The following is a 13005-nucleotide window of genomic DNA, read 5'->3' as shown; positions in this document are numbered from 1 at the left end:
TTGTGCTGGGTGACTTCCATTCCCTGTCCTGTCCCCAGCTGCTGGTCTCATCCCCCAAAGGCTCACCTAAATCCCACACAGGCATGACATGGATGGCTGGGACTTCCCACCTGCTTTGCCCACCATGAAAGGTGGGAATCACTGATGGTTCCCGTGTGCAACACCGCATGGATACGGCAAATTATCCCCCCTCCAACCCTGCCAAGGCTTTCCGTGCCTCTGACCATCACCAAGCCATGCTAAAAACACAGTCAGATGCTTCTGCTGTGGCTGCTAATTTGCCAAAAATATGCTCTGGTAACTGCTTACACAGGGGAAGAAATAAAGTATGGATTTTTGAGTATGCAAATATAATCTGCAGGCAGGAACACGTGATAGATGTTAGTCATAGTGCTAATGCTGGGTACATACAGACACGGTGGGCACAGAGAGGTCTGGGCACCCAGAGGGAGGATGGAGGGATGGAGGGGAAGGGAGAGGAGAAGAGGATGAGAGCAGAGTTGCCATGGGCTGCTGTGTTCCTGCCTGGGTGCTGGGTAGAATTTGGTCTGTTTTGGGGCTCAGTAAATAATAAAGTATTACAAGTCTGCAGCTCATATCAGCACAGTCGGCTTGTACTTTAAAAGCAGGGAGCCACCATCTAAAGGAACCAAGCACTGGAGGTGGGTTTGGATGATGCACAGTAGGAAAGAGCTCTGGTCCAGAGTGGTAGGGGTGGGAGCAGGGCTGACCCTGGCAGAGCCAGAACCTCTTCAGGAGCAAGAGCCGGGGGCTGCAGGGAGGAGATGGATTTATACAGCCTCCCTCTCCTCAGCCAGGGAATCTGCCTCCTCCTCCTCTGTGGATGCAAATAACAACATAAAGTATCTCTGGCTGAAATAGCACAGAACAGGGATTGCTCAGCTGTTCTCTACAGGGAAAATCACCTGAAAATCACAGGTTCACCTGTGGTGAGAACTGGGGGATATGAGCCCCATCCCAAACGTGGGGAGACCTTTATATTCTCATTGCCATCATTCCTGCCCCAAAGGTACTTTTCAACCAGCAGAATGAATTCTCTTCCCTCACTGGCCAACACTAACATGCATCACAATATTGCAGAAACTGCTGGAATTTGCACTTACAGGTGGGAAACTGAGGCACAGAGAGAGGTGCAGGATGAGCTGCTCCAACAGAACAAGGTGTTTGCCTTGTGCTGAGGGCACAGAGTGGCTTTGCAGAGCATACAGCACATCCACAGCAGGGCAGGGAATGGGGCAAGGCCCCAGAGATGATGTCCTACCTCTGAAGATAACTCTGGCTGCAGAAATTAAACCATTTTCCACAGGGACTGCTCAGTGAGGAATACATGCCTTTATAATATTAAGGAGAAGTCACTCCAGAAAAATTTCATATGGAAATTCACGTCTTTGGGTATTTGCTTCAAGGGGGAACAACTCAGTTTTTCTCCAGGAAAACACAAGTCTGTCCTGAGCATTCCCTCCCTCTTCTCTCTCATTGCTTGTGCATCTCCTGCTTCCCCAAGACTCTTAGTAAGTGCCTTTTCCAGCCAGAATTCAGGGAAAGGCTTCAAATCACTATACTGACAATCAAATCTCAGCATTACTAATTCTGATGAGTTCAGAATGCCTCTCAGGCCAGTTGTAATTTGTCTTAAAACACCTGGTCCTGAAGTCAGGGAAAATACAGCTTTTAAAAGGAATGAACTAAAGAAAGACATTTCTAATTGTCCTGGGAGTGGGAAGCACTGGGTTTGCCAAACAGGGAAAGTCAAGGAAGCATCTTCCCCTGGTGACACGGGGCCCACAGTTCTTCCCAGGGCAGCTGAATCCTTATGGATTCAGCCGCTGACTGGGGTGAAAATCAGGATCACAAGGAAGGAAAAACACATTAAGATATTGCTCAGCACCTTTATTAAGGTTAATGTGCTCCTCTCACAGAGCAGAGTGAAATCAGGCTAATGCTTGTTTCCTTAATCCTCCTGGGCTCTAATCCTTACTGCAAACTCCAAGATCTCACCCCATTCCTCAGCAGAGCTCATAGGAGGAAGGGCTGATCCTCCAGCTCTCCCTAAAGGTGCTGAGTGCCAGCACTGTGTTTTGGGGGCTGCATCCCTCCCGAGGTGTGGGAGATGCTCAGCTGGATGGGATGAGGCTGATATCCCCATGGATCAGGATAGAAGGCTGCACCAGGGATGGCACAGGATGGGATAAGGCAAGAGCAGAGTTTATTTATTTCCTGTGAAACAAACCATCAAATTACAGAATGGTTTGGGTTGGAAGGACCTTAAAGTTCATCTCGTTCCAACCCCCTGCCACGGGCAGGGACACCTTCCACTAGACCAGGTTGCTCCAAGCCCTGTCCAACCTGGCCTTGGACACTTCCAAACCCTTATTCAGTCCAGGGAAACACCTTGCAGACCCAAAGTGATGCCCTGAGCAGGAAATAATACCTTTATAGTGATCATTTTGGTGTGAAAATCAGCAAAATAAGGGACCTTGCTCTGGCTGTTCACTCATTCATGAAAATTCATGATGCTCTGCTGTACTCTGAGAGTAAGTGGAACCTCTTCAGGGAATAATATTGAGAAAGGAGTGGCTGTTCTAAGGGAATGCTCATGTATCAATTGCAATTTTAGAGATTTTTGATTCAAAGGCCATAATCCGTCTTTTAAAATCCAGTATCAACATCAAAATATAAACACTTGCCATTCCAGTGTTTTGTTTTCTCCAAGCTCCCCTTTTTTCTTTTTTTTTTTTTTTTTTTTTGTTAAAAATGCTTTAATTGTAAATTAAACAGCTTTTTTGCATGGTAAATTAGCATCAAGACTCCCCTGTAACTACTGCAAACTCCTGCAAAAAAATCCTTTCTTGGTCAGGATTTCAATCAATGCTAAAACCAGACCCCAAACAGGCAACAACTGCCAAAATTCACAAGACAGATGCTAAACCACAGCACTGCCCCCTAAAAGACCATCACCAACCTCATCCTGCCCAGCTCCTCTATCTTCAAGTCATGCCTACATTAATACAGCTCATTCATCTACGTCAGCATTACCTGACTCAAAGCATTCAAAATTCATCAGGTTCATTTTAAAATCGAGGCATTTTTAAACAGGAGGCATTTTTAGCTCTCGGCTGCTGGTTCCCAAGCCTGTAAGAATGACTTTTCTGCAATAGCCTGGGTGGAAACCTTGCTTCGAAACCAAAGCTGAAAATCTTGCAAAATCACATGATTCCACAAGCTGGAGCTTCTAAGGAAAAAAAAAAAATAAAAAATGTTCAGCTCCAGGAGCAGATGTCACCCAACCACGAGGAGCCCCATGGGATATCAAATCACATGCAAATATCCTGAGATTTGCATGAAAAGCCATGAGAAACCCACCCCAGTGAAATTATATGAAAACTGTGCTTCAGGACTTAAGTTCCCCTCTATTATGGGTCAGGGAAAGGTGTCTGAGGGGGTTCCCAAAGCTGGGGTCATTCACCATCCCCTGGTGCTGGATAAAATACTTGGGAAGATGGAGTGAGGGTCTGAAGCCTGTCTGGCAATTTCTATCTCATGTACTTTTCCCTGGGGTCAAAATCCTTCTTCCTCTGTCCTGAGCTGTACCTGAAACTAAGCAGCATGTTCCAGTGAGATAAGTAATTACCATGAGTTCATATCATTTCTTTTTAATGAGGCTGGTCAGAATCTTCATTTAGTATTTTGATTCATTTTTCTGTGCTCGGCAGGTCCGATGTCTCCAGATTTGCCCTCCTAGAACCACTGTGGGCAGCTTCTGTACCAAATCTAGACAGCCAGATGCTTCATCAACAAAGTTCTGAGTTTTTTTAATTAATTTTCAAGTTCTGAGGGGGTTGATAGGACCAGCTACAGCTGTGTCTGGATCCTGCAGGAACCGGGATCGAGGATCAGGGCACACTTGTATTTGCTTGTTTCCGCCCACTATTTGAAGTGCATCAACAATTCCTTCCCGACAGCAAAACAAGAGAAGAGCTGGTACTTTTAAGGTAATTCTGACATCCGTGCTATGAATAGATCCTTATGGAAATTTGCCCTTGCTTGCTGGTTCCCTGCACAGGAACCCAGGAAAACGCCGGTATGGTGAGAGGGACGAGACCGCTGCCATGGTGGCACTGGATCATGGAATCCCAGATTGGTTTGGGTTGGAAGGGACCTTAAAGATCATCTTGTTCCAACCCTGCAGCACTGGCTGGTGGTGGTTCCTCCCAAACCACATCTCAGCTCAGGTGAGGGGCTGTGGCCCCTTCCCAGACGCAGCATTCCCAGTTCATCCCCCCGGAGCAGCCCTTTACACTGGCAAGGGATCTGCTTTTGCAAAGTGTTTCATGTTTTCCACCTCCTCAACTATCCCAAAGCCATTTGGTTGGTAGCTCCTGGTGCACCTGCTAAGAGAGGTGTCACTGGTGCCACTGCAGGGGTGGGAAAGTGGGACATGGAGCCACCACGGCTCCTGCCCGGGCGAGACAGGCTGGGAGGGACCCACCCAGTGGCTCCCACTGCTCCCCTTCCCTCTCCCCAGCGCAGGAAAATTTCCCAGCCCGGGCCAAGAAAACCCACTTGCCTACTCAGGCGGCGCTAACAATGCAAACACTAATTATATTTCCCTCACCTATCAAAGGGATGATTCACTGAGGTGAGTGGGCACAGAGCATTACACAAGATGAACACCACGGTGCGACCACCCGGCCCTTTCGGGGTAGCCCTCCCGAGGAACAAGGATTTGGGGAGCATGTGAGATTCGGATTGGGAGAGGGGCGGCAGCAGGGCTGCTGGGCACCGAGCACCTGGAAGGGGGCTAGTCCCCTCCCCAAGCCCCTGTCCAGTCTTGGATCCCAGCTGCTCCTCTGGGAAGAGGTGGAGGGAAGATAAAAACAGCGTTGGCAGGGATGGAAAGGGCAAAATGCTGATTTGGGGCTTCTTCCTTCATCCACCCCCACAACCATGGTTTCAGCAGCTAAACCCAAACTCAACGCAGAGCCCAAGGATTCCCATGGGAAGCCTGTAGCTACAACTCCAACTGTCCCCAGGGTGAAATTACTGAGCATTCCCAAAGTGTCCGAGGAGGTACAGAAAGTACCAACTGAGACGTCTCCAGATCTCCAGACCTGCTCGAAAGAGGGTCTCCAACCCTCTGCCCCTGAGAGGTTCCACCAGAGCTACTGGGAGCAGCTCCAGCTCACATCTGATCCAGGCTGATCCAGGTGGATGCAGCCCCTTCCACCTGAAGAAAGGGAGCAATCCTGCTCCCACTCTGGAGCTGGGATGAATCAGACCCAGCAAACGAGCGGTGCAACTCCAGCATCCAACTGAAGCAATCCTCGGGAGCCTGGTTTATGTAATATCAGGGTGCTTCTGGAGGGGGCAGAAGGTGGCAGGGATTTTTTGGCAAAAAAGATAAGGACATGTCAGCAGTGTTGTGGTTTGGGGAGGTCCGAGGGGGTGAGTGTGTACAGGGAACAACAGGACAGTGCCACAGGTGCGGGGCCGTGGGTCAGGCGTGCCGGGGAGATTTGGCAAAGCGTGGGCTTCTGGGAGAGCAGCAGGGCTCTGTTTGCTTACGTGGGCTCTGCAATAGGTCTGTGTTGATGGACATGAATCCACACAGCTCAGGGAACACGGTTTGCATTCCCCTGGCGTGTGCAGGGGTCAGGGAGCGCTGGGGGCTGACCACGTGTGTGTGGGAAGGGGAGCGGGGGGCGAGGCGGCGGCGTGGTGTGGGGAGGAGAGGCGTGTGTGTGCCCGGCATGTGGCGTGGGAGGTGTGAGAGCTGCAAGCTGTGCCTGGGGGAAGCGCTGCCTGGGGGTGTGTGGGGCAGTGCGAGGGCCCGGCGGGGCGGGGGACAGCGCCCAGGGGACAGAGGGGGTGACAACGTGGCCCAGGCCACTGCGTGCCGTCCCCTCCCCCCAACACATCAACACGTGCTCATCAAAAATATTGCTTGCCAAGATAGCGCTGGAGATGTTCCCTTACCCACTGTTGTGCGAGGGAATGGTAAAATTGGAGTGAATCCATGGATTCTGGGGCATCTCACTTCCCGAGCCTTGCTGCGCATTTGGGGATCCAGCCCCTCAGCCATGGCTGAGGAGCTAAAAAAAAATAATGTGCAAGGGATGAATATTTATCTGTGGGTGGCAAGTGACAGATGCTGGGGCGAGGATTCTTGGATACTTCAGTTTGATGGAGGTAATAACTTGAAGAGATTAATGAGAAACATCCTTCCCAACAGTTGCCTCCCTGGTGCCACCCAGCACTGCTCCCGCACTCAGTGGCCTCTGGGACCCAAACACACAAAGTTCAGTGAGGTTTGGTGCTCAAAAGGCTGGAGATACCCAACTTTGGTGTTTTCTACCCAGAATGGAGCCAGGCAACCAGGAAAGGGATATGGCTTCTCGGTGCTTGGAGTTGAGTTGGTGGAAGTGACATTCCAGCTGGGTTCTGGCCCAACTGGGATGAGGGAACCTGGTGTGGAAGAGCCTGCTGGGGTGTCCACAGGTCCTATCGCTTTGCATTTCCCCAGCACAGCATCCCTTCCTCCTCAGAGGGTTTGAGAGTCCCATGAGGACCATTTTGCCACAGACACCGTGCCCTTTCCCCACACTGATCCTCTTCCCTCCTCCTGAAATCACAAACACATGATATCGGTCCCCAAACCCCGGGAAGGCGGGCTGGCTGGACAAGATGGAAGAAAAAGCTCTTTCCTTCTGGTAGGTTCTCAGAAAACACTGAAATTGCTGCTTAGCCACCCTAGTGTGGGATGCTCCCCATGTTCCTCCCTAAAAACACTGCCCTGTAGAGGATGGGGAGCGCAGCAGGGTGGGGGCATGTGCGTGGCCGAGGACAGGGCCAGCCCTGCAACACGCAGCCCTCAGAGACCTGTAGTTTGTCCAGACTTCTGTTTGTCCTCCCACAAACCTCCCAGGCAAGGGCTGGGTGCCAGGAGGAGACAGCACCCACGTTGGGAGCACGCAGAAACCCCCCCACATCCCCTCCTGACCACCTTGAACGTGGGAGACTGCAATTATTCCCTGCCCAAGCTTTATCCTCGACTGAAGGACTGCTGGGATTTATTGATGGCTTCCAAACACACACCCGCTAGATTCCAGATCAGACCCCAGCAGCATTCCATGCAGCTGAAACAAAAGGTTGCAGCTCTATTTTCCTTTAGGACAAAGCCACCAGCACAAAATTATCATTAAAAATCCGGAGATGGTTGCGCCTCTCCCTTCTAGAGCATGAAAAAGCAGCTGCAGGTGAGGTTTAACCTCTCCTCCCTGTACAACCACAAGGCAGCAAACTGGGTTTTCCAGAGAAAGGTCTTGCAGCACCTTTCAGGAAGGGCTGTGATGGAGCTCACCAAGACTGCAATTTCCTCAACGGAGCAGTATGGAAAACCAAAACATCTTAAAAATAATCCATGAGCCTGCTTTGGATGGCCACAGTTCCCAGGAAAACAAGGGGGCAGTGGTGCTGGATGCCTCTGGCTGCCGGCAGGTAGGCCTGCCTTGGATTATGGAGGCAATTCCGATGGAAGTAGCCACAAACCATGAGAGAGGATGATACAGCCACTTACAGCACAGCACCAGCTGTTTCTCCCAGTTCAGCCTTAAAGCTTGTTAGTCCAGCAATTTTTTGGGGGTTTGATCACTCCAATTGGGTTTTCTTGTTTTTTATCTAATCCCAGTTTCCCCTCAGCATCTCGTTAAGCCGTGTTGACGGCAGAGAATAGCTCTGGTGATCCCTCTGAGCCCCTACGCTAAGCATTAAGCCGTAAACTAGGAATGTAAGACTCTTGTCTGAATTAAAGTCTTTTCCCTGGTATTATTAAGTGTGGGACTGCCTTTGGAGGGGCTGGGGGACGTGCAAACACCCAGGCCCCTAGTTGGAAGCAGTGGCAGCACTAGAGCTGCCCCCATCTGCCCTGGATCCCCCAGACACAGTTCGCCTCCATCCTTCCCCGCGCTGCATCCATGCAAATCCTACAGGTTCCAGTGGTGCAGTCAGAACTGCCATGTGCAACTTGGGTTGTCTCCCCAAGGCTTGGCCCACCCCATCCTCTGACCCCTCTGGGCCAGAGCTGGGCATCCCTCCACCAGCACAGCCAATTCCCCTCCCCAAAAACCTGGTTGAGGACAGGAAGGGGGGAGGACCTAGTGCCCAGAGACCCGCTGGACATATGGGGCTACCTGTGGCAAAGAGCTGGGCTGGTGCCACGCTGGGCTGGTTCCTCATTTCCTGCGGGGTGGGAGCATCCCTCGCTCCAAACCAGCAGGTTGCAAACTCACAGACTCCAACCTAAACCCAGGGTCCCTGTTTGGAGGTTTGTACCCCATCACCACCCCAGGAAGGGATCAATGGGCACCTACCTCCATCCGAGTAGGTCTCTGTCCCGTAGCCATCCTGTAATCCATTGCTCCAGGTGCCTTCGTACTTGGCCCCGTTTCCAGTGCATTCTCGGACCCCGTACCGTCCCTTAAATCCATGGGTCCACTCTCCTTTGTACACCCACTTCCCTTTGCTCTCCATGCCAATGCCATGGCGCTTGCCCTGCGCCCAGGTGCCCTGGTAAGTGTTGCCACTGGGCCAAGTGTAGACCCCCAGCACCTCAAAGCCGTGACTCCAGGAGCCCGAATATTCACCTTGACCCTTCGGGCCGGTACAGATTCCATGGCCATGAGCCTTTCCGTCCTCCCAGCCTCCACAGTACGACCCTCCATCGTCAAAATTAAACCTTCCCCCACTGGACATGCATGTAATTCGGTTTGCAAATCTCCCAAAAGGTGAAAAAAAAAAATAGGAAGAAATGCAGAAAATAAAACACGAACGATGACTTGGGGAAAAAAATATAAACAAAAATAAAAAAATTAAACCAAATCAAACTCAATCGAAATCATGCACCAGATCCAGGGAGCTGCTTAAGCCAGTTTCTTGTGATTATTCATTCTCTGGGAGTATGTTGAGGATCAGTTCTCTCTTCCCCTGCTGTGGAAACAGGATCATTAAAAAAAAAAAAAAAATAGCAGCAAGAACAGCAGCAGCTATTGGGTTTTGGTGCAAACGACTCCACCTAAAAACCATCCAAGGCAGGGAACGGGGGTGGGGGAAAAGGAGGAAAGGAAAAAAAAAAAAAGAGGCCAAATGCCAAGAGAAGGGAATAAAAAAAAAAAAAAAAAAAAAAAAAAGGAAAAAAGCGAGCGCTGGGCAGCCCCGGAGGGGGGGATGCTCAGAGCCCCCACGGAGCCCCCCGCCGCCGGCCGGGCTGGCTGGGGCGCAGGGCCGGGGGCAGCGGCGGGCGCGGCGGCATCGCGGGGCTCGGCAGCGGCAGCAGCAGCAGCAGCAATGCGGTGCCTCCTCCGCCGCCCTCCCGCACGGCTCCCCGGCCGCTCCCGCACCGCGCACGCCCCGCGCCCCGCACACCCTCCCCCGGCCGCCTCCCCCGCGCCGCTCCCCCGCCGCAAACCTCACTCCCGGGGGGACCCGCTCGCCGCGCCCGGCGGATCCCGCATCCCGGCCGGAGGATGCTCGCGGCGAGGCTGGATGCCGGGGCGAGGGGCTGCGGGGTTGCAAAGGGGCCTCGGCTCGCCCCGCGGCCTCCCCCCACCGCTCCTTCCCGGCTCCCTACGGGGATAAATCCCGCTTATTAATGAGCAGGATCCTGGGCTTTCTGCTCTGCCTCAGCTCCCGGCGCCGGGCTCAGAGTGGATTTAAAGAGACAGGAACTGCGTCGCCTTCGCCTCCCACCCCAGCAGGGCCCTAGCCCCCCGCAGACTCGCGGGATGCTCCTGGATTTTTTTTTTATCCCTTCGTCTCTCCCCCGCCCCGCTCCCGCCTCTCTCCCGCTGCGACGAGGGGCCGACGAGGGGCCGACATCCCCCGCCAGAGCCGGGGGGCCCCGTTGGCAGGTGGGTGGGTGGGTGGGTGGACACCGGGAAAGGGCCAAACGCCTCGTTCCGCCACCGCCAGGTCTCCGGGCAGACTCTGCTCCGAGCCGGGTCCGGCACACCGCAACTGCAACACGGATTATTTATTCATGAAAAGGCCGTGCTGTCGCTCCGGGGGGGATGGCAGCGCTCGGGATTTATGGCAGCGGTCTGGGCTCTATCCCCATCCAGCGGGGCTGCGGCGCACCTTGGTCCCCTCCCTCCAGCACAGCATCCCAGCGGGGTCCTCCCAGTCCACCGGGAGGCCCTCACCGGTCTAGTCTGCAGATATTTATTTTTTTTCCCTGGGATCGCTGGAGATGTGGAATCCTCCCCAGGCAGTGGCGTTTCGCGGGGTCTTGGTCCGGTGGTGCATCCCCTCGGCTCTAAACGTGCCCAATATTTGCAGCATCGGGGTGTCTGTGCAGGTCCCTGTGCCTGACACACCTATCTGTTTGTGTTAATACACCCCTGTATTAGTACACAAATATTAAAGGGGGAGCTCTGTTGGAGAATAATTAAAAAGATGCTCACAAGTGCTTATAAAGCAAAATCTGGGTGATGTATGAAAACACAGCTCTTCCCAAAAATCACACACCGGCTCAGATTTGCATCCTGACATCTCCACCAGTGTTACTGGAGTGCTCGTTTTGAGCCAAGACTTGGATTCCAGACCCAGCTCGGTCAGGACTCCAAGACAAAAAATAAACCATACAATGGAAACCCACGGGATTTAGGCTGTGCATCCCCCCTGGAAGGGCTTGTTGTGCTCAGTCCCTGCCACGTTGCCCACCCAGGAGGAAGTTTCAGGCTGTGTCTTCCCACTTAGTTGTTTTTTTTCTCTATCGATGCATGTTCTTGTCCATCCATGGAAACACATCACCACCCTCCTCTGGAAGAAAACCGTCCTCTCTCTTGGAGCTGGAGGGAAAAGATGCAACCAGAGTGGGTGGAAATTTTCCCACTGAAGCATTTTTTTCCAGTTGAAAATGGCTTTTCAAACTACGCTGAGTCCTTTGTGAATGGCAGGAGCTGTACTCATTATACATTGTGGGGTTGTTGTTGTTTTCTTCCCTAAAAATCCTGCACTTCAGGTACTGCATTTTTTGACAACAGCAAACTCCCATTTTTTTTTTTCATGGAGGGAGAATTTGGGTGGAAACCCCCAAACTTTCCAAGAAAAACACTATAACTGAAGTTGCTTAAATGCATGTAAAAATTTTGGCAGGGAAAAAAAGAAATTCCAGTCCCCTTCTGTTGCTTTCTCAGTAGTTTTAGACAGTTACAGTCATTTTACATGGTAATTAGCCCACTAATTATTGGCCAGCTATTCCTTTGGGGGGATTTCATGGGATGTAGGGATCAGAGGCAAACAGCTGTGCAGGCACCAAGGTGTGATACCCCTCTGACCAACATGGGATGCTGCTCCTCATAAAACAGGTGTTTAAAATAACACCACGTTTAATAGTACCTGGTGAAAAAGAAATTCCTAATAATCTGCTCAGGAAAGGGAGAATAGGATCTATTAGTGACAAGCATTATCAGGATGGTGCACGGCTTTAAAATGAATGTTATTTTGGAAACAGCACCTTTGTGTCTGATGAATGGGCAGGTCCTACACTAAAAATGAAGCCACGTGTTACATCTTCTGTTCATGACCTGATTTAGGTTTTGTGGTGTGTCCATAGGTTGTAGTGCTGTCCAGTGGCTGGAGTGGAGGGTTTGCTCAGAAAGGGCCGTTTTGGTTCTTAAAGGGTTTAAGATGGGCTTCAGGAGGCTCCAAAAATGGCTAAAAGCCATCTTGGAAGCCAAACAAAGCAGATTGGAAGTGTCCAAGGCCAGGTTGGATGGCTCTTGGAGCAACCTGGGCTGGTGGAAGGTGTCCCTGCCCATGGCAGTGGGTGGAACGAATGAACTTTAAAGTCCCTTCCAACCCAAACCATTCCATGATTCCACGACTCTATGATTGTGGGAACACCAGATGAAGGGGCTGGATGGACAATTACAGATGCCAGGGTGATCATGGAGTGGTGGCCAACCACGACACAGCCATGTTGGTGTCCCCGAGTCTATCCCCAAATAAACCTTATTTTCCCTGACTTTATCCAAAGGTCAGGATTTAGTTTAAAATAAAAACTCGTGCCTCAGTCAGCTGCAATTTTTGCTGCCCTGGGGAGTCCTTTCCAGACCAGTTCATATTTCCTTGGTGTTGCTGATGTGCAGGAGGCTGAGAGGAAATTCCAGATTAGATTTCACACCCTGAATGCCAGCAGGTTTTTCCCTCTGGAAGATGCTCCTGCCCCCGGTGAGTGCCAAGTTTACTTCCAGTTATGCTGCCATGTGGGGTCTTTAACTGGGCTGCTGGATTTCTCCAGTACATTTGCCTAATTCCAGAGACTTTTCCCCAAAAGGTACAGGCAGCGTTAGATAGGGCTGACAAATTGTTTCTTTAAATACCTGATGCAGATGTGGATGAGGGGATGAGTGAGACAAAGTTTGGGATAAAAGAATAATGATGAAAAAATACAATGAAAAGCAAATCAGCTTATGATAAGTCACTGAGCGTGGATGGGGGAAGAAAAAATAGGATTGGGCAGAGGGAGTGATGCAAAATACAGAGAATAAAATTAGTTCCTGCCTGTTTCTGGTGTGTCTTTCAGAAGAAAAAGCTGGTGGAAAGGCACAGATTTCCAGTCCCATCCCACCTGGTGTGCAGAATCCCAGCTGAACAGGGGCCCAGCCCAAGGAGCAGCTCAGGGAGGGATGGGGATGCAGGGAAAGATTGGGATGAAGGCAGGCAACTGGTTTTGATGTACCAAATGGTTCAGAAAGACAAGTGCAGGGCATTGGGGAGACCCAGCCTTCACAGAAATCCTGCTGGGAAGTTTGGCTGTGCTTAAGAAGCAAAAATACCTGCCACAGAGCAAGGGATTAGCTGGAGGAATCCACACTGCTGCTGCATCCTCAGCATGAGAGCAGCAGGACGTATCTCCAAAAGTCCAGCTGCCCAGAAACACATTTCCAGCATCCCAGGAAGGCAGGCAGCTTTTTTTGAGGGGGA

General features: G+C 51.4%; 1 protein-coding gene across 1 annotated transcript in view; it reads right to left on the bottom strand.

Moving 5' to 3' along the window:
• JPH3 (junctophilin 3) overlaps nt 1–9048 on the bottom strand; it is a 55130-nt gene extending 46082 nt beyond the window's left edge. Inside the window, exon 1 of the mRNA XM_064671003.1 lies at nt 8391–9048. Within this exon, the coding sequence (XP_064527073.1) occupies nt 8391–8772 (382 nt within the window). The 5' untranslated portion in view covers nt 8773–9048. The remainder of the gene's footprint in view (nt 1–8390) is intronic.
• Between the last annotated feature and the right edge of the window lie 3957 nt (nt 9049–13005).

Source organism: Pseudopipra pipra, chromosome 14, assembly GCF_036250125.1.
Source record: "Pseudopipra pipra isolate bDixPip1 chromosome 14, bDixPip1.hap1, whole genome shotgun sequence".
NCBI lineage: Eukaryota > Metazoa > Chordata > Aves > Passeriformes > Pipridae > Pseudopipra > Pseudopipra pipra.
The sequence above is the reverse complement of the archived record's forward strand: the minus strand, read 5'-3'. Positions and strand labels throughout refer to the sequence as shown.